General features: G+C 38.7%; 1 protein-coding gene and 1 long non-coding RNA gene across 8 annotated transcripts in view; one reads left to right on the top strand and one right to left on the bottom strand.

The window, feature by feature from the left end:
- Window positions 1-20,078, top strand: part of LOC148130789 (uncharacterized) — a 119,386-nt gene extending 99,308 nt beyond the window's left edge. The window contains exons 5-9 of one of the 2 annotated variants that reach the window (XR_015749314.1): window positions 5,455-6,672; window positions 9,241-9,329; window positions 16,107-16,192; window positions 16,447-17,639; window positions 19,032-20,078. This is a non-coding gene — a long non-coding RNA (uncharacterized LOC148130789). Of the gene's footprint in view, window positions 1-5,454; window positions 6,673-9,240; window positions 9,330-16,106; window positions 16,193-16,446; window positions 18,386-19,031 lie in introns of those variants that run through there. The other variant, XR_015749313.1, reaches the window with a different exon arrangement.
- Window positions 1-21,786, bottom strand: part of GRID1 (glutamate ionotropic receptor delta type subunit 1) — a 654,467-nt gene that overhangs the window by 6,672 nt on the left and 626,009 nt on the right. For 2 of the 6 annotated variants that reach the window (XM_087963843.1, XM_087963842.1), the window contains exons 13-17: window positions 16,637-16,832; window positions 7,889-8,055; window positions 5,481-5,721; window positions 5,095-5,184; window positions 2,806-2,841 (exon numbers count right to left, since the gene is read on the bottom strand). In XM_087963843.1, coding sequence (XP_087819969.1) covers window positions 2,806-2,841; window positions 5,095-5,184; window positions 5,481-5,721; window positions 7,889-8,055; window positions 16,637-16,832 — 730 coding nt within the window. Of the gene's footprint in view, window positions 1-2,805; window positions 2,842-5,094; window positions 5,190-5,480; window positions 5,722-7,888; window positions 8,056-16,636; window positions 16,833-21,786 lie in introns of all 6 variants that reach the window. The other 4 variants (XM_087963845.1, XM_026674217.2, XM_087963844.1 and 1 more) reach the window with 4 other exon arrangements.

Here is a 21,786-nt window from a genome sequence, read left to right on the forward strand (position 1 = left end):
ATCAATGTTGCTGACTGTATTTCAAATACAGTTTGCAGGGTTGGGCTCCATTTTTATGTTTTATGTTGCAAAAAATTGACTTCAAAGTCTACCTTAATCTCTCTTCTCCATACTATTTGGGGAAGATCAAGAAGTTACATGAAGTCCCTGCTGATAAAAAATTATATGAAATATTTTGCTTTGAAATTTGCAACCTTTTTATTGACTTGGATATGTATTTCTTTGATATTCCATTTTTGGGGATATGCAACAGTTTAAAATAATAAAACACGGTGATGTTTTTGAAGCACGAGATTGCTAAGCAAGCTGAGAGAAAGCAACAGGGGGAAATGATTTACTCTCTACAATTTAATTACTCCATTATAAAGGATCAATCAGTGTCTCTTTATTACTTACTGCAGCTACTACTTCTAGCACCTTGCAAGCCCTTAGAGCAAATTTAATGTACTGATATGTGTACAGGAATGTGCAATTTATGGACAGCTCCTCAAAGACAGAAACATATATTAGAAATATTGTTGTATGTAAGTACATGATGTTCTCGTTCATAAAAAATGGGAAAAGGTAGGCAGCTGGGTGGCACTTTGTTCTCTGCACTGATATTTTTAGTACATTGTATTTCATGGATGTGGCATTCTTTTATTTTTCCCCTTTTACTTCTTTTACTATGGACCACTAGCAACTGACCTCTGGATTGCTCTGTTGCTGCAAACAGTCTGCTGACCAGTCCACCCAGGGTGCCACCATGTGTAGCAAAGAAGCATTCAGAAAGCATTTTGCTTCATGGAACAGAGCTTCGTGGCCTTTTTTTTCTTCTCCTGAGGTGATCCTACTGTCATGCCCCTGTCAGAATCTGATTCTGAGGAGGAGGCTGAGCAGCTGACAGGGAGTGGGAGTGTGGCTCCATTGGCTGTGGAAGACACTGGGGAAGGGCAATGTCTGGGTGGGCAGAGCAGGGGAGAGGTAGAGCTAGGCAGAGGGAATTCAGAGGAAGATCAAGGCCCACCCCCCTCTTCATCCTAGGGCATACAGGGAGGAACAGAGAAGGGAGCAATGAGAGTTGCGTGGCTTACAGGGAAGGAAAGGGCCCTGATTCCCTTCATTAGCTGCAGCTGGGAACACGGTGTTTAAAAAGGGAGGTTGCTCACAGCAAATTGTTGAGAACAAATCATGAGTTATCTGGTATTGTCGAGGCTTATCTGTGTTCCTGGCATCTTCCCAACTGTGTGAGTATTGCCATGCTTTCAAGTCTGCAATTCCTTCTCCTGCCCTGTCAAGTTAATTACTTCAGCGTGGTTTGTGTGGATTTTTAGTTACAGTTTGTATGTACTTTGTTTTCAGACAATTTCCTCCATTTAAAGACTATTCTTGGGAGAGTTTTTCTCTAGCCGAAGGTAACCTGGACATTGGGGGCAAAGTTGGAGGTATTAAAGGGACTCTTCTTACTTATGTGACTGTGTTGTCTTTGTGCCACACCCCGGGCCATCACACTATCACTAAACCCACCACCTTTTGGAAAAGCTGGTCATTATTAAACTGTGGGCAGGGAAGAACTCTAAAGTTACCATGCGATTACATTTTTGAACCACACTCTTCGTGACAGAAGGAAATAGTAAGAAGGCAGCTCAATTGTTCCTTTCTGTTGGTTGATAACAAAGGAAGCTTGGTGTGCACTTGACATATAGTCAGTTTAACTATCTGCATGAAATGGCCCTATACTGAGATGTTCCCAATCTGGAAAAGAAATGAACCTTTTTGAGTGAATCAACATTCATATTAAACTTTAAAAAGGGAGGGAGAGAGAGAGAGAGAGAAAGAAAAAGCTTTCTGCTAACTTCAATTTCTTAACTTCACATCCAGTTTCTTAGTTGTCTGAACAAGACCAGATTAAAGCATTGCTCAGCTTTAATGATCATTATCATGTGTCTTCATTGGCTTTGTTTATCAGAAATAATATTTTTTCCTGATATCTGCCTTGAATCTAACAGCATGTTATATATATTTAAACAGACATAAAGATATGAAAATATAATGGGCATTTCACACACACACTATATTAGAATAGGAATTAGAACTTGCTCAAGAATGCTGAAATCTTGTATGATTTATGCATTTTTTTCATGTTGTTTATATACTGTACAGTATTCCTTTAGGGCTCTGTGGAGGAGAGTGAAACATAGCTTCTGGGTGTCTAGATCATGTTTGGATTGGGTTACTAGTACTTCAGTTAAAAAGTGGCGGGCCTTCAGTTTCATATATTTAAGGCAAGATTCATGAGTGATGGTAGAGCACAGGCTCTGTATGCAGAAAAAATGAAGGTTTAGTTGCTGGAAGGAACGTTCAGGAGCTCATGGGAATGAGATGCTGGAGATACCACAAACTGAATTGAAGAGCTTTTCCTAACCTTGAACCCTCCAGAGGTACCACAACTGCTTGTATGCTGGCTGAGAAGTCTAGGGCTTCCCTGGCTGAAATATCTGGAGGACACCAAGTTGAGGAAAGCAGATCATGGAGTGATGCATCAATAGTCTGATTGAGAACAATGAAGGGAGAAGCACAAACGGAAGATAAATGAGAATATTCTCCTTGTGAATGCCAGATCATCATGATCTGTTTTTGATTGGCATGCCCAGATCTCCAAGAAAAAGATCTGCTTGAAAATGGCAGAGTTGAAAGCCGAGGACATCTCGGTTTCACAATGGTAGGTGAGCATTCACTACAGGCATGGAAATGGAAGACAGGAAGTGGATCCTGGAATGATTGCAAGCATCGGATTAGCTCACATGTGATCATAGAAATGCTCACCATGGTCCCGAGACCCAGCCTCACCTCACGGGCAATCTCCATGGGGGAAGAAAAGCAGGAAGGAAGAAAGGGTCAAATAGTGTGGCTTTCGCGTTTTTTTTCCCCTTCTTGTACTTCAACCAATATCTATCTCTTATCTCTGTAGATTTTGGTAAAACTTAATGTATGGAACCCTCTTTATGTATTGTTGTAATGTACCCAAATGATACAATGAGGGGAAAAATCCTACAGTACAACCAACCCGGCTTTTCTTTCACAACAAACAGACAACAGAACTGGAAAAGAAATGGTCATAAAAATGTAGAGAGAAAGTAGGTAAATTCAAAAAAAAAAAAAAAGAGAGAGATGGCAAAATGTAATTATTGACCCCTTCTCCCACTCTCTTGGTAACTTTAGCCAGCCCCAGAGTTTAGCTTGATAACCTGCAGAATAATATGTCCAAGAACAGCTATACAACGTAAAAGTTGCAACTTTTGTTGTTTTAATTTTAGCTTTTATTTTATTTTATTTCACTAATTTATTGACAACCAAGCCTAAACCTAAAGTTCTCAGCTCTTCTAGTTTTACTTGCATTCATGGGCAAATGGAACCGACTATTCCGCATGCACATCTGTGCATGCACACACACACACACGCAGGCACACACAAAAATTGCTTTTCACAATAAAACATTGTGGAACTAGATGCTAAAAGCTCATTTGACTTGTCCGCAAAGCATGCCCTGATTGTTTTATTGTTTTAAGGGGGGGGGAGGCGGGAAAGGCTGCACAGATGTTGATGACAAATGTAGCATTATAAGCTGATACATTAGATTAAATGCATTTGACAGTTGAGCTGTTATGTGGCAGTCAAGCTGCAGTGCTCCTGGCACCGTGGCAAATAAACTCGAGCATCGATGGGTCTTTCCTCAACTGGGAAGTAGCAGCTGTTGTTCTAGCTCTCTGGGAGGAAACATCAGCTCTTAATAAAAGGTGGTTTAGATGCCTTCACATCTGTAAGCCAACCAGAGAGATGGAACTGTCGATGCACACAGTTGCTGCATTTCTTTGTGTGTGTGTGTGTGTGTGTAAGATGCTTTCATGACAGCTTGATCAATACCGCTTGAAATGTTTGCAGGGAAATCCTTTGATGGTAGAAAATGCCATTTGTGTTCTATCAGGTGCTTGCAAGCTGTTCATTCAGTGTATTAAAAAAAAGAGCTCCCTTTTTAAGGAACGTATCAGAAAGAAGAAGAAAGGGAGATGGCATGTCAGAATTAATTTTTGTGTTATTAATGGATGGAATGAACAATCATACCTGGGCCTACACCATGGACAAGAGAATAGTACAGTGTCAAAAACACATTCTTTGTACCTGTCCCTCCCCCCACTCCGTAGTATTTTCCTCCATAAAGAAAACTGCACTGCAAGAACAACTCATGAACTATCCTTGATCTCCACACCCTTCTTTGCTGTTGTCTTCCTCCCTTCACTACGAATACGAATCACAGAGTATGCATCATGTAATGCCTTCACCTCTGTGTGGGGTGGGAACCACCTGTAGTGTTTGTGTGAGTCATTTTCCTTCCCTGGTTTTCAGTGGTTACCTTTCAATAATTGAAACAGAGTCATTTCAGGCAGTAAATCCTCTTTTTCTTCCCCTATTCCAGAGCAGAGAGACTGTTCAAGTGTCCTACAGTTCATATGCAGTGGGTTGAAGTAAGGTTCTGCACAAACCTCACTGCTGATCTAAGCCTCCATAAATGTGGATCTGACATCATTGTCTGCAATCTCCAACACATGGACTGTCTCCACTGGGAAGTACATACATTTAGCGATACATGCTTGTACATGTAGCATGCTTGGCAAGTACAAAAGAGTCAGTATGTGGCTATTTCCTTCCCTTGAACCCTGGAAGCAACTCTTCGGAATCCATGACACCACTGGGCAGCATTATTACATTCGTTAGATTAATAGATTGGATGCAGGACCTAGCTAAAGAGGAATATTTTAGGCTAATTGTCCTGGGGGTAGAAAAGGGAGCACCTTTCTGAACACATTTTCCTGGTGCTTTGTCATAAACACATGCATGCAAGAGGAAAAGGGTTACTGCATGTCCTGATTTGGGTACACAACCCTAACCTGGACCATTGACCACTTGGTTTAAGAAAAATGAGGGTTTCACATGGAATTCCTCTTTTGGGGTGGGGGTTGAGGGAACCCAGATAAGTTGTTTCTGTACTTCTAAAGCTCTCGGACTTTCATGCTCGAGGAAGGGGCCAAAGGCAGGGCAGCTGAGCTACTCTCTTACCCCTAAAGATGGTCTCTCCATGGCAAGGTTGAGGCACAATGGTGAGGCAATGCGGGAATGTTTGTGGTGCTGTTGCCTCCCAGGTTGTATCTGCTCTATAAATAAATAAAGGACTTTAGTTGTCAGAGCTGACATTTTGGCACCTTCCATAAAGACACAAACATATGGGATTTCAAAGGGGGGAAAAAGAAGAAAACAGGCATTATTTAATAATTTAAAAAAACCAACAAGACCACCCTGTATTTCAATGTCCTCATCTCCACCATAATCCACTGAGAGTACCTAACACTTCCATGCCTCCATTTTTACCTCTTTTCTCTTTCTTCCCCTTTGTCCAGGTTTTATACTCCCTACCCATAGCTGTGATAAGAATAAAAGTTATGGACCTCTTTCGGTGTTTCTTGATGACAACGGTTGCTGCTCCACCACAACTCGAGGGCGGCCACCAGGCAGGCCAAGAGTAGGCCAATGGCTAAGATGCAGAAGACCCCTGCAAAGCTGTGCAACTTCAAGGCTTTCCCATCTGTCTGGGCGTTGGTGTGGCTGTTCAGGTCACAACGACCCATCCGTGGCCACCATTTCTCCTTGAAGACATCCAAGTACCCGGCTTCTTGTAGCTCTAGAATCCTGTAGAAGTTAGATCAGAAGAAACCAGAAGCTGAGAATGCCTACCCAATGCAATGTGTAACAGGAAAAGTAGAAATTGAAAGTTGGCATGAATTATAAAATGGTTTTTCTTTGCATGGTTAATGTAAGATAAAATTAGTACTAACACCATCCAAGTTGGAAGAGTTGAATGCAGACATCTTGATATTGGGTTGGATTTAGAAATATGTTACCATAAATTGATGCTGGTAGAGGCACTATTGACAAACAGGTGGTGTCAGGTTGTGCCTCCATTCAAAATCCAAGAAAGAAATCCTTAGACTCCCATTAAAATAGAGAAAAGTACTTTTACTGGATTTTGAAGTGATAGCAACAAAAGGAAAGCAAGATCTGAGGCAAACAGATGCAGAAATTACATATTGAAACATATCCCAAGTTCCCTGCCCCAGGAGTCCAGACTGGTCATCCAATCTGAGGTGCGCATAATGTCATACGGGGCACATCTTCAGGTGGTGTCTCAGTCATCTGGTATGCCAAGACGGTTGACCTTGGCTTAGTAGAGATAAGTTTATGCAGTTGTACAGTAGGATAGCATCCCCTCCTTTTTAATTCACACAGGAATGTCTTCACACTCCAGCAAATTTCCCACCCACCCACCCACCCAAATACTAAATTACCCCTCCCCCTGTTTCTATGGCAGCTGACAAGGATCAAGCAGCAAAAGATGTCAAGCAAACTTCTTGGAGGCTGACAGGTGGGTTTAGAGAACTGTGTTATTAAGGCACATTTCTTTTGACTTTGACTCTTGAAACCTCTTCTTGATCTCTGCCCATTTCAGAAGCAACTCCCAGAGATGGGTGTGCAAATTCTACTGGTTCTTACAACTTCTGGCAGTACACAATGACACATCTATAATGATAAATATCAACAAAGCAAGGAATGTCCCTCTTCTAAGCAGAAGTTCCTGTTTAGGTAACAATTATTTTTAATTTTAATTTGCTAGAACCATGATTAGAAATCCTGCCTTTCTTTGAGCACATGATGAAGGATGATACCCCATTCTTTGGTTGTGTATGAAGGAACCTAGTTTCCTTATGAGGAACAGGAGAACAGCTCTAGGGTGCATTCTTTGTTGACAAGGTGATTCAGGATCATCCTTAACTATACCAAAGTTACCAATAGCTCTGTAAGATGTGGGGAAATATTTTGAGATTTTTATAGAATTGTGTGTCATGTTATTTATGGATATAATGACCCATTTTACATCAAATGATCCACAGATGCAGTTTTGACAAACAATTTTGACAAACTTTTGAGTCATGATGTCTGTATAGGCTGAGTCATGCTGAAGCAAACATTGCATTTAACAATTCACTATACCACTGACCAAGAGTAAACCCTATATGACCACTGCATGACTGTTATTCTTAGGCATGTACCTCTGAGCTCCCAGTTGTAGTATTATAGGAGCAATGAAGGACACAGCTTAGTTACAGAGATGCGCTGTTTATAAATGGCTGTAAATATTTTGGTTTTGCATATTTGTCACTATAAAGTACAACCCCAAACCTGGTATTTGCAGAAAACTATTTAGGTAGAGCAAATAGGGGTTGTTTTTTTTTGTGTGCATCCTGTAAAATTTTATTTTTCACGGTGTCATTAGCTCTGACTATTTGGCTGGACGAGAACTCCTATCCAGAACAAGGCCTGAATCCAATCCAACCCCCTCCCAATCAGAAAGAGAGGGGGGGAGTATTTGTAAAGCCGAAACATTTAACAATAATGTGCAACTCAATTGCGCTTACTACAATATCCTGTTGAGGGAGTCAACCCAAGTTTGTCATTGTGCAATTATAGCAATAACAAAATATTTAACCCTTGTTTTTGCTCTTAATTTAGATTTCCTGGATGCAGATAATCCAATTCTTGCTAATTATACCCCTTCCCCAAAAGTTTTGCTCATCAGCAACCACATTGCTCCATTGTGCACTTACCTACCTTAGCTTCCCATCTACCCCTCAATGGGGAGAGGTTGTAGTTAAATAAACATTGTTTCTCCTGCCTCCCTTAAGTTGTCCAAGTTGCTAAATTGGAGGCAGCCTGAAGAAAGTATGAGAACCCAGGTTCACCTACAAGGAATTCAGGACTAAAAAATGAGGATAAGGAAACCCACTTGTTCTTCTGTTACCTTTGTGAGAAGAGATCCCTGTACGGGCTGCCATGTTGGAGAGCCAGCCCATACCCTTTGCTACTGATGCTATTTCCAATCACGGTCACAGAGCACTCATCATCTGTCAAGGCTGCGTATTCTATCACAGCCACATCCCACAAGAATGCATAGTTGCCTTTCTTGGCCTGCAAAAAAAGACGTAGAAAATAACTTTGAAAAACAAACCATGTATGTCCAAGCTTGCCCTTTCAGAACTGACCCACACGAGTTTCCATCCAAAAGGTCACCAGTTCTTGAGTTTTCCTCAAGTTCTCAGATAACAACCCCTGTTTGGGATTATGGGTTGTTGTTGTTTTTTTTGGAGATCTGGAATAATGTCAGGTTTCCAAGTAATGAAATCCATTTAAAAAAGAAAAGAGCAAAGTCCATCTTCTAAAACAATTTCTTTTATTTAGGAAATCATCAAATTGGCAAAGTCTGTTGTAATTCCGGATCTGACACAACCCAGAATTACACCACATATTATTGGAAATTAGAAACAGCCCCCAAAAGTCACATTCCCCAACAGAAGTAAATCAATGTTGCTTGGTGTCATCAATCTCCAGGTCTAGCAGGGTCAGCTTTTGTTCCTGTGGGAAGAAGAATCCCCCAGCCTAAATAACTCTCTCTATATCCACTCCTCCCACCTTAGAAATGTGGCTGTGGGCTCACCCTCTCTTATCTGATTATGCCCAAGGTCATTCTTGAATTCCATTACCACTTCACAGAAGCTCTTCCCAAATGCTGGCTTAGAAACTGTAAAGTTTAATTATTTATCGTTATCATTAGATTTATTTGCCGCCCTTCTCACCTCGAGTTTGGAATTCTTTCTCCAATTCTTGGAAAGAATAGAAAATGGAAAGCCCAAAAAGATATCTACCCTAATGAATGTTGTAATATAATGCAAACTTTAATTAAAGTCGGTGGATTATCTTAATGCTACAAAGTAAAACAGCTCATCATAATAAAGCCTGAAACAAATCGTGTGTTTTCATTATCAGAAATTTGAGAAGCGGTAAGCTGTTAAAGAGAGCCTTCACTGAATGTCATGGCAGAGGCAAAGAACTGTATTTTCCCACTAGATTCATTTGGCTAATATTGGTTTATATTAGTACACACCTACACAGCTCATCCGCAAATGTCAGCCTTAATTGGGATTCTAAACCACGCCTGCCTGCAGGCTGTTTGTAATGAATGTAAATCATTTCCCTTAACTTAAGATGTAAGAAATGTGTCTGGATGGGAATTCATGAGGAGAAAAAAAAAAGATCACTTCACTTGGTTAAAATAATCATTGACTTCCTAATGCATTTAAGTAATATGTTGTTAAGTCTCTAGCGAATGTACAAAGCAGAGAGGAAAAGATGGCCTGGAGATTCTTATGCAAATAAATGAGGAATCATAAATGCAGACTTCCAAGGTATTAAACAAAAGTTTATATATTTTCTTAGTCTGGTTCTGGGGAGCTTGAATTTTTATATGAGTTCTTAAAGAGGGTGTCGCCATAAGCACAGGGGTGCTTCTTTTTCTTTGAATTTATGCACTGAATATTTTTATCAGGAAACTTTTTTAAAAATGCTATTTTAACCAGGTAGCTACTGCTGAAAATAACAATCACTAAATAAATTCTCCTGTCCTCTTTTATAAATTATGGTGCAATAACTAAGATGCCACTACACTTTATATTTTCTTGGTGAACACCACAATCATTACTAGTATTTATGGATTAAGGGTTTACATGGTAGGGTTTACTAGTGATTTAGATACATAACATCAACTTTCATCTAAAGCAATGTTTAAAAGCAATCTTTAAAAGATTGATCCATTATCTCATTGTGTCAAGAAAATATGCCCCAATGTAAATGGTGCTTCTTTGAGAGAAAGTGGGTACAGATTTCCAGTCCCGGCCAAGTTCACCTTGTAAACTCAATTCCAATATTTCTGGGTTGGTTTTTTGTTTTTTTATAAATTAAGCTTGACAATATTGCTACCTCCACTGAAGCCAAGGGAGGCCAAAGAATGCTCTTTGTCACCTGTGCCTTCTTTGAGATTCAGTTGGAATATGTGGTAGAAGACCATGTTAGATGATGGTTAGGAATATTCAGGAGTCTGTTAACTTTTCAGACTAATAAACCTGATTAAAAGGCATAAACTGATGAACCAAGCTCAGGCTTTTAATCTAATCTGTTAGTCTGAAAAAGTGGTATCTGAAACCTGAATAAAGTGATAGGTTTTTTTTTTCATTCTTAATCCCATGTATCAGCCAACAATTGGAGGATATAGAACTCCCAGTTGATATTTTGAAAGATAAAAAAAAGTGTGGACTTAGCCTTTCAGCAGAATGAAGTAAAATTCCCCCAATCAACAGAACTGTCAGATCCATGTATCTGCCATTCTTCAATGGAAGAAGAAGGGGGGAGGAAGTTGTTATAAGTAATCCTTTTTGATGTATAACCTGAATATATTAAACCTTATATTGAATATGTATAACTTGCACATGATATACAACTGGAGGACTGGAGCCAGATGGCTAGAAACTTGTCACCTCTTGGAGAGATAGCAAGAGGAGAAGGGGCCATAGAAATTCCAGCTCTGGAAGATAATCCCTGGGAAACTCTTCTAAGATACGTACCCAGATAAGGGGAGGGGGGAATGAACATGTTGGTTCTTTGTTTGACAAAATCCACATCTAAATAAGGGGAGGGGTTCTAATGCTCTTTCTCTGTTATGGTATGCCTGGAAGCATCTTAGATTCTGCTTTGACTAGTATTGGAATCATTTCCTTTTAATAAAGAATTCCTTTTGAAGTGCCTAGCTTTCAGAAAAGTTAATTCTTTTTTCAGTTGAAGGGGAAAAAGTCCATTGCTTACAAGAACACTCTGAATAGGACAGACAGCTAGCTGATTTCCATTTCTGAAATCAGGGCTGCAAAGAGAGGAGAATGGAATGGAGAATGCCTTGATCTTCTTTTCCAGCATGAATGAAAGGGCCAACCCAAAACCTTTAGTTCTTCATTCAGAGTTAGGAATACAGAATTATTGAATGAGGGAGCTGAGAATCTATTGCTGCTTTCTCTAACATACTTAAAAAGCTTGGAAACATCCAATTTCAATGTAATAAAAGGTGCAGTGTTTCTATTTTCTTCATTTAAATAATCATGCCAAGATGATCAAATAACTTTTCTTTTTGTATTTTCAAGCAAAGGTAAGCACAGAACTAACAGAATAACAGAATTGGAAGGGACCTTGGAGGTCTTCTAGCCCAACCCCCTGTACCATTTCAGACAATTGGAGAACTTTGAGTCCAACCCCTGTTCAAGCAGGAGAACCCATACCATTCCAGACAAGTGGCTGTCTAGTCTCTTCTTAAAAACTTCCAGTGTTGGACTATTCGCAACTTCTGGAGGCAAGTTGTTCCACTGATTAATTGTTCTCACTGTGAGGAAATTCCTCCTTAGTTCTAAGTTGCTTCTCTCCCTGATTAGTTTCCATCCATTGCTTCTTGTCTAAAATATGCCTTCTCCAAAGGCATATTTTAAAAATACAAAGACTAATAGCAATAGCACTTAGACTTCTATACCGCTTTACAGTATTTTACCGTCCTCTCTAAGCGGTTTTACAGAGTCAGCTTATTGCCCCCAACAATCTGGGTCCTCATTTGACCCACCTCAGAAGAATAGAAGGCTGAGTCAACCTTGAGCCTGGTGGGATTTGAACTGCCAAATTGCAGCCAGCCAATAGCAGAATTGGCCTGCAGTACAAGCACTCTGACCACTGCGCCACCTAGGCTATATAACTAAAATATGCCTTCTCCTGCCTTGAAGTTATACTGGTAGTAAGGTCTAGTTTGTCACAGCTGGATTTAAAAAGGGGGTGCTCAGTTTGAAATCAGGATTGATAAGTATATCTTTCTGATAAAAATATAAAGATAAAACAGATACAGTATAACACAATTTTAAAAGGTTGAAATTAACTCTGGAACCAAAAATAAAAAATAAAAAATCACATATTAACACAATCAGGCTCAATTTATTAAATAGTTCCAGCACTGAAGACTTCATGGTAGTTCTGATTTGTTTGCTTTCTGTCCACATTTCAATAAACTATTCTAAAAGACAATGTGATGACCCGGAGCGTAACACAAAAATAATAAAGTCACAAAAGTAGAATAATTTCCCTTTAATGCCTCCAACTTGGCCCCCAATGTCCAGTTATCCCTGGCTGGATATCAAACTCTTCAAAAAACAGTCTACAAAGAGAGTAAATGCAGTCCAAACACAAAGTAAAGATAATTAGAAATTTAAAAAAAACACAAACCATACTGAAGTAATTAACACGGCAGGCCAGGATGATAAATTGCAGACTTCCAACAGAGTACCCACAATTGGGAGAATGCCAAAACCCAGATAAGCCTTGACCAAGATAATGCACGCTTTGCTTTCAGCAAGGAGCTGTGTAAAACACTCCACTTATATCCTGCTCTCCCAGCTGTAACTAATGAAAGGGATCAGGGCCTTTTTCTCTCTCGTAAGCCACATTGCTCCCTTCTCCGTTCCTTCCTGCATGCCCTAGGATGAAGAGGGAATGGCCCTGGGTCTTCCTTTGAATGCCCAGCAGGACTGTGCCCTTCCCCCATTTCTCCCACAGCCACCGGAGCCATACTCCCACTCCCTGTCCCTGGCAGTCCAATTCCAGACTCATTAGAGTCTGTGCATTCCCCTTGCTTTTATGAAAAGTATCCACACAAATATGCAGCATATAAAACAGCACCATGAGTCATGTTGAAAAAGAACACCCACATAGTCTACTATAAGAAGCTTCAGTAAATAGGCCAAGTTTCCATTATGATTTTTTCCCCGTTTATAAAAATACATCTTCTCTTCCATTTTCTAGTGGAAAAATGGCTTTGGTCTGAAAACCACAGTTTCCAGACATGCGGGGGTGGGGGGGGAGCTAAAAGAATGACATTTAAAACATGAATGTTACACATTGCAACTATGATCAGACAATCAAGACACATTAGGTCTAACAATCAGATTTAGTTTGACATTATTGGTATCTAAATTTAGATAGCCTTCTTATTCAACAGTTTGCTAAATGGCTTAAAGAGGTTTTTCTAAACTGTTTGCCAAGAGGATAGTGAAACATTAATGTTAAATAAATACCTATAATAAATTGATGTGTGCCTTATGAAAAGGGTCTTGTTTTATATTCGTATGAAAATTTATGAGTTCATTTATCTGATATAATAGAGAAATGCTACGTAGTCATACAGGCATGTTAATGGCCTATATATTCAGTAAAAGTATTTCATAACATATTTTATTAGCATAATTTCAAAAAAGGAAGCTGGAATTTCCTACTTGTCTCTCTTTGACACAAGAGATGTGGAAAATGGATCCTCGGCCACCCAACCAAAATCCAACCTGTTATACAAGTTGGCACGTTAGACAAAAGCTGTGCAAACAACACAAAATACGGACCCAGATTAGTTTACCTAAAGTTACATTTTTTTAAAAAAAGAAAAGCACCAAACCTACTACATTTTTAGAAAGTAATATAAGGAGTATAGTAGTGTAGGATTCAGATATCTCATTTTCTATTTTGGTGGTGTTACTTTGAAATAAAAACTGGTACTTACTTACTCTCGGTGGCTGTAAGAATCTATAACTATTAGCGCAACTAAAATCTGAACTCAAAGGTGTTTTGGAGTAAACTAATGCAGTTTGCCATCCACCTGAATAGACAAGAAGGTTTTAATCCATTGGAGCGGCCTCCTCATTAGACTACCATCAGTTGCCTTGACTCCAAATGGCTTTTCAAATGAAATCATAAGCTGCTTAGACAGTGAGAAGATGGACGCCATGCCTTTGGGGCAATGATGAAGCAGTGAAGGGATGGATAAAAACCATGAAGGACAGGATCTCACTGCGTTAATGGAGTTTGGAAAGCATAATTATGATACTGCTAAGTTCTCTAGACCAAAACAAAAATCACAGGCAGGATGTAGATGCAGTCAAGATATTATTCTGGAAAAGGATGGCAGTTCCCCCCTCCCTCTGTAGGGGTTGGATCCCCAGGGGATCCTGTTCCATTGGGATTATATGGAGTGCACAATCTTATAACAGAGAATGATCTTCAGTGCAAACATGTCCAAACTTTTAGAAGGCCTAAACACCTCAAAAGGTACTTATTTTATTGTAGCAATTGAACTCTGAGCTCTTTTTCCAAGGAAATAATAATAATTGTATGCACAATTTTAAACACAACTATGAGATTTCTCCCACTGAAAGCATTGCTCAGTATTTTCTAAATGATACTCTGGACCTTGAGGAAAGTTGGAAATGGTCTGTCTCCAGATCATTTGGAGACAGGAGATTTCTGGAGCAACTTGGACATGTCTGCACAACCTTGTTATTTCCCTCTACTGTATTCCCCTCTACTGTAAGAGGGCATATTTCCCTTTGCTGTGCATCTACTTACACATTAGGAAAGGAATGCTTTGTCAAAACATACAGCTTGACATGTGTATTAAAAATAAACAATTACACGGAAATGTAGAGATAGTGCATACATTCAACTAAAATCTGCCTAGTTCTTACTTATTTCCCAGTATTTAGAGAAGCAAAAAATGATGATGCCATATTGGGGAAAAAAATTAATTTAAATGTTTGATGGCAATGCATCTGACCCACTATCCCAGAACTTCAGAATTGCAAATAAACTGTTCAGGAAATGCAATTATAGAAAGGTGTGATCTAAAGCTCTTTAAGGTCAAGGGAGGATTCCAACTGAATTCAAGGGTGCAAGAATCAAATTTATGATGTAGAACACATTCAATAAGTATCTGGATATTCCCACTCATCCTTTTTTCCAAGGAGAACCCATGTAGACAACGTCTTGCAAGCAACGTTTCCTAAATATGTAATCTGGTCACGTACTCTTCACTCTCTGAATACATGCAAATGATTATCAGAGTATTAGGGATTCTAGTAGTTCGCCCTGTGATTTGAAGAGTCGGTTGCACCGTCTTTATTATTCATTTTGAGCTAGAAAGATTAGACTTGCCATTGAAACTTTGCCTAAAGCAAATCTGGGATCCCCCTCCAGGCAAAACCTCTTTGGATTTCCAAGGGAAATCATACTGAGCCGCCATCACACAAAGCAGCATTGATAGGTACCATGATTCAGTGAAAAATAGATCTTTAGGGGGGTGGTTGAACTAAATGGATTGACACATTACAAGATCAGGGGTGAAAGGCATGGTAAGAGAAGCAAACCACTCTTGATGGGATTTGAGACTAGAAAAATGATAGGCAGAACACAGCTGACACAGCTGTTGAAGTACAGCTGGAAACAAGGAATTATTGGGGGGGGGGAAGGCAGAACACCAGGGACTATCTGGTTTTCCCTCCTCTCAAAATCTATCTAATAACTGGTATGTGTTATGTGGTGCATAAATTTGGCTCTTCGTCCATTTTTCTCCAAGTGTGCTTCCCAATTCTAATTATCGAAGAGGGAGAGGGAAGACAAAAAACATCAACAACAATACAGAAGTGTAAAGGTGTTTCTGCTATAAACTCTTGGCCCGCAGAAAAAAGGATTTCCAAATTTATAGGCAGCAGGTGTTTCAGGTTTATTTTTTTTACACTGCAGCATTTTTCAGAGCAGAGGATAGATATATTAAAAATGTGCTACATGAAGAAGATTATAATGTTGGCAAGAAGCACCAACACTTAATAGGAATTTAAGATGAAAGACAGGGCTCCGGAAAGGATTATCAGGGGTCACCTGCATTCAGTTGTAGAAATTCTACACTTTCTGCAATCAGCTCACACCTTTCAGCTTTCTGCTGTAACTGCAAATCCAGACATGCCTTATCATTCTACACAGTTGCCCAGGTTGTCTGTCACTGAAAATGTGTGCTTCTTTGCAAGTCTAGGTGGAAATTCTCATTTCCAGTGTCCCATTTCTACACTGTCTGGCATTTTCAATCCTGCCTTTCTGTTTGATTGACAACCTAATTGATCAAGTAAACGTGCCCCAAGACTTTCCCTCTGATCACGATACGTCAAAATGCAAAATCTAAATGTTTCCATTCATGCAAAAAGCCCAAGAGTTGGGAAGGAAGAGAGGAAAACCAAAATTCCTTTGCACATACTTTCCCCCCCTAACACACACTGATTTTTGTTTTTCAGCCATTCCTACAACAGGCAAGCCACTGACCATGATACATGCTTGGATAAATCTCTGGAATGGACTACAGCGCACTGTCAGCCATAAGGTGATTTTGAGAAAAATCTAAAAAAAAAATCCATTATTTTATCTTTGTGGGTTTTTTAAAGTCTTGTAATAAACAGTCCGTAGCTTTCTTGAGAAAACAATTGTTGCAATGATTATTATGGTTGCTGGATTGACAGCAGACTCCACCTCCCATTTTTTTACTAGTCATATTGATGCATTTTCTTTGTTTTATTGTTCTATTATTTTACTTTTGCTTTGTTCAAACTTCCTTTTTATATCTTTATTTTTTTACAGTTGTGAGCCATCTACAGTAATCCCTCAGTAATCCCTGAGACAGGTGGCAAATATATTTAATAATAATTATAATTATTAAAACCAATCTCTACTCCAAGTATCAATCCCTGATTTTTTTTTGTAAAGCATCAAAGGGATTTGTATTTTTCTTGATGACAACATCAAAGACCAAATCCTGCCTGCATCTTACCTTCCTGATACCTTCCGAAGGGTTTGCTACACAGTTATCAGCTCCGTTGTTCTTACTGATGGTCTTCCACAGCTCAGCAAAAGTGCTGTCTTGCTCCAAAGGGTTGGTGCCTTTCGCTTTAAAGTACTCATAAACGGCTGAATCTCTGACAGTGCCATAAGAGACATCCATTTGCTTGGAAAGGTCCTGAAACGTTCTGAAATGCAAGAGGAATCAAAGGGTTATTGGAAGGAAGGGAAAGACGCTGGCTTTACCAGGCTGAAAAAAAATGTTTTCTGCAGGAGGAAAACATCAAAACTCCAATAATCAATCATCTTACTTGTTTTCATTTGATTCCCCCCATTTAAAAAAAAAAAAAAATTAAAGAAGTGTTGTCCTGCCTTTACATTGGACAAGAAGACAGGGCAATCGTGAGAAGATTCTGGTGATCAGAGGCTGCACTCAACCACCTGGGGAAGGAAGATGGCAAGGCTTCACCCCAAATGAAGACAAGTTTTCAAGTTCTTCTAACTGGCATGTTGTCTTTGTGTATAGACGTGTGTGTGTGTGTTGGTTTAATGTGATGAGCCTACTGCAAAATATGTTTACTGGTTGTTTATTTTTATTTGTATCCCACCTTTATTATTTTTACAAATAACTCAAGGCAGTGAACATATCCAACATACCTTTCTCCTCCAATTTTCCCCACAACAAAAACTATGTACATTGCACTCTTTGTATTTATTTATTTGTATCCTGCAGTGGACAGTGTCCAACATACTTTCCTCCTCCTATTTTCTCCATAGCAACAGCCCTGTGAGCTGAGTTGGACTGAGAGAGTGGGACTGTCTCAGATGGCTTTCATGCCTAAGATGGGACTAGAACTCCACTTTCTAGTTGAGGATCTTCACCTCTAGAACCATGGTCCTTCACTTCCTGCCCTGGGATCTTCACCACTAAGAACCAAACTGGCTGTAGATTTGCTACATTTCCTGAAGCAAAGAAGTAGGCAAGGGTACCAATTGTAAGTAGTTATGGTCAAAGAGAGAAAAGGTGTCCACAGATTGCCTATCCCTGAAGTAGAATATCCTTTGATATAACAGGGTGCTTTGGAGATTTAGCTCTGCAGTGGGTTGGATTGCCTCTTTGCACTTTATCATTAGACAGTTTAAAGAAGATATATAAACATTAAAAAGGAAACAAGAACAAAAGCACAGCAAAGGATTTCAAATGTGATGGAAACTACAATTTTCCAGTACATTATTAGTTAAGGATGAATACTGAATATATTTTATCATTGTAGAGACTGAAAATTGCTCTAAGACAAGCATGAATATCCAGAATTGTAGTCAGCACAGTATAACTAACTGCATGGTATGATAAGAACAGTAAATTCAACCTATATTATTGAGAATCTATTCAGATTTAAACATCCCATAAAATTGAAATATGTACTCTATGCGTCGAGAAACCCAATTTTTGGATGTAGTACAAATGTATGTATTAACGTGAAATCTAAGAAAGGTTTCCATTCTTCGTTTAGTGTAAGTTGAATTCTATATCATATTCACTTTTAAGATAGAAAATCATTTTAGACATAAAATCACACTCCTGCAACTTAATTTAGCAGGAATCAAACAGTCTCCAGCAAAAAGAATACAATATTCTTGTGTTAGTCAAAGCAAATTCAGTGTGCCTTGACCAATTAGCCAGTTTAATAAAGTTTAATAAAAATATTAAAGGCTATAATGGGAATCCAGTACGACAGAATGGCCCAGCTTGTTCATTCTGTTTCCATCAATTTTTACAGAATGAACTGTCCATTTTAGCAATCAGGAGGTGACCATTATATTAATGATAAAACATTTTATACTAAGTATAATCTTTGGGTACATCGAATGTTATTTCACTATTCTCACAGTTGCATATCTATTACTGCATTCAGATTTTGCATCCGTTTGACTTCTTCAAAAAAAGAATGGTATTTCCCCAGCAGTTAATAAGGCCCAGTTGATATTCTGAGTTGTTTTATAAGTTTGTAAATTCACTCAAAGGTCTAAGTACTCCCGCTTGTTTCTGCAGTTCTTTTAATATTATCCTATTTAGTATTTATATACTAATGAAACCACCATTTTGTGGCATATTGTTCTTTTGATTTAAGACTCTCAGCCCTATAACACCACAAACCAGGTACATGATTATGTCACTAAGCCTATTTTCCCATCCATCATAACCAGTTGCATCCGCCTCTTTCTCCTCCATCTCTTCCTCCTCCTCTTTCTCTTCTTCTTCCTCTACTTCCTTCCTCTTCCTTCTCCTCTCCCTGCCCCCTCCTCTTCTTCCTCCTCCTTCTATTTGTCTTCCTCTTCCTCCCCTCTCTTCCTCTTCTCCTTCCCCACCTCCTCTGGCACATAAGCCACCACCTTCGGTAGAACGGAGACCACAAATCCTGCTTCCATTTTCTGCCACCTTTAATAAAGAATAATGGAGGAATACTTGGAAAATGCCTCAAAAGAAATATATAAAAGACATTCTAACCCAAGCAGTATTTACAAAAATACTTTCTCTCTTCTCGTCCCTAGTAACACCGCTGTGAAATGCATTCCAATATCTGTATATTATTTTCTTTTTTTTTTGCAAGATGCTAGACAGTGTTTTCACTATGAAGGCATCTTTGTAATTATTGTTCACTAATTACATACAATTAGAGCAAAACAGCATCTAGGGGCAATACACAGATGGGCAGAAAAACTGTCAGAATGGGACACCAAATGGTCTCACCCTCTTCTATTATCTCCCATCTCATGTCTGCAACATTAGCAAAGAAGCAAATCTCTGATGAATGTGAAAGATCAACATGAATTAAAAAGCTGAACTTAAGACAGGAAATTGTTGTGCATTCTTCCCATGCCAGCCTCTGCTCAACAAAATACATAATTGTCATGAAACTCCAGTTACGGGTTCACCATCCTGTACATTTGAAATATTAATTTCCTTCCCTTGCATTGATATTTATTCCTTCTTCTTTGGTGGGCCACTAAAGCTGCATTCATCTTGTTAACTGCAAATTCATCTGTTTAACTATATGCATCTAGCTGATTATGTAATTAAAATCTCCCCCTAATTATTTTTTGACTGTAGCTTAGTTAATTTGTACTTACTCTAGTCTTTTCTCCTTTTAGAGCTTTTAACTGTGACTTCTCTGAAAGGCACAGAGTCAGCTAGCTGATTAATGTTGCTTGTATATTACTATGTAAGCAACATGTGCTTTACTAAAGGCCACGAGGAAAAAAAAATCAGACCCTAAGAAAAATCACAGGCAAAAATTCTTTCATGAAATAGAAATAAATCATGCAACTATTTGATTTTCCCATTTATGGTTTCAACACTATGCTTTTGATAATCAGTAAATTAGAGATCAGCTGGGCATAATTCTGCACTGTAAATAAACATTGTTTGGGGGAAGTTAGGGGGCGTGCATAAGCGCACCAACGTGCCTACCGTCCCTGTCCTATTGTTTCTCTTATTCTTTTATTTTTCTTATATGTAACCATTTCATGTATTCACAACTATGTATACATTTATACTTATTATCTTGTAAACAATTGGCAAATCAAATAAATAAATAAATAAATAAAATAAAGTTAAGAATTAAATCTGTCTTCCCAAATCATGCACTGTCCTGATGACAGAGTTCAGGGAATTATGGGAGTTGAATTTTCACACATCTGGAGGAATAGATTTTCCTACCTATCACAGGTAGGTTTGGAAAAAGGAGCAAGCATGAATTTCTTTTTGTCTAAAATAAGACCTGCACAATTTCACAATGATATGAAAGCTTCTGGGGAAGCTGCTAGCCTACATCTCCAGTGAACATGAATTCTTTCTTTATATGTATTTATTCAGTTTGTGTTCCACCTGACTCCAACTCTGAGTGGCTTACAATAACAAATAATACAAATGTAGCAAAATACATAAAATTAATCAAAACTAGTACCATAGTGACTGCAACATAACCACAAGATAACACTCCAACAACAAAGCAAGGATAAACTTCACAAACAAAGGGGTTTCTTCCATTGGTGGGATTCAGCCAGTTCGCACCACTTTGGAAGAACCAGTTGTTAACTTTCTGAGCAGTTTGGTGAACTGGTTGATGAAAAAAATCATTAGGGCAGAGAACCAGTTGTTAAATTATTTCAATCCCATCGCTACTTTATCCTACTTTATTCTTCTACTTTATCCCAAGTCCTAGGTAAATAGCCAGGTCCTTAAAGCTTTTTGGGTTATCATTAGGGTAGGAAATGCATGAATCTCGGAGGACAGATCTTGCTACAGAAAGATCCCACTTCCTGGGATCTTATGGGCTGACCACCTTGTGAAAAAGGCACCCTCAACTTGATCATAGGATAAATAAACAAGGTCCTTCTTTATTACATTTCCTTTGTGCTTCAGAGCTTCCTATATTTAAGGTTCCTGAGAAGAACACTCTGCTGGTAACTATTGTTCAAAACAGAAAGATTTTGAAAATTCTAAGAAATCAGGAGAGATGACCTGTTCTTCTTGCTCGAAAAATTGGCAAGATGGTAAATATTTAATATATATTTAAAATATTTTAAAAAAACCAAATTCTTCTTGGTTAATTGTTGTCTCTCAGTGTTATCCTTCATCTGTAAAGCCAGATGAATGAGAAAATCCTTTCAAATATATTCATTAAGTAGACAAGTGCAACAAAATGAATCGATTTCTTGTATCTAACTTCATTTTATTCCAATCATTATTATATTGCTATATCCACATGCCTTGCTCCAAGTTACTGTGACATCTTCAAAGTAAACATCCTATTTATCTTAAGCTATTTATTATATAGCATAAATAAATACAACATACGTTTGTTTGTTTTTATTTCTTCATAATTGTGTTTCCTTTTCTATATTGTAAGCCAACCTGACCAATCAGGTGGAGTAGGTGGGTGGATCAGAAACACCACAAGTAGTTTTCTTTTCTGTTCACCTTTGCCACTCATTCGTCTTTCTCATTATATAACAAAATCCAAAAACTTGGCAGTCATTAATCCCTTGTCACCTGCCCAAACACAGGTTTCCTGGAAATCTATCAGCAACAATCACTGCCACCAAACTCTTCCAGCCATTAGCACCATCAGGATGAGG

The sequence above is a fragment of the Notechis scutatus genome, chromosome 4 (assembly GCF_049901735.1).
Source record: "Notechis scutatus isolate UNSWTSFEM ecotype Mainland chromosome 4, rNotScu1.2, whole genome shotgun sequence".
Lineage (NCBI taxonomy): Eukaryota > Metazoa > Chordata > Lepidosauria > Squamata > Elapidae > Notechis > Notechis scutatus.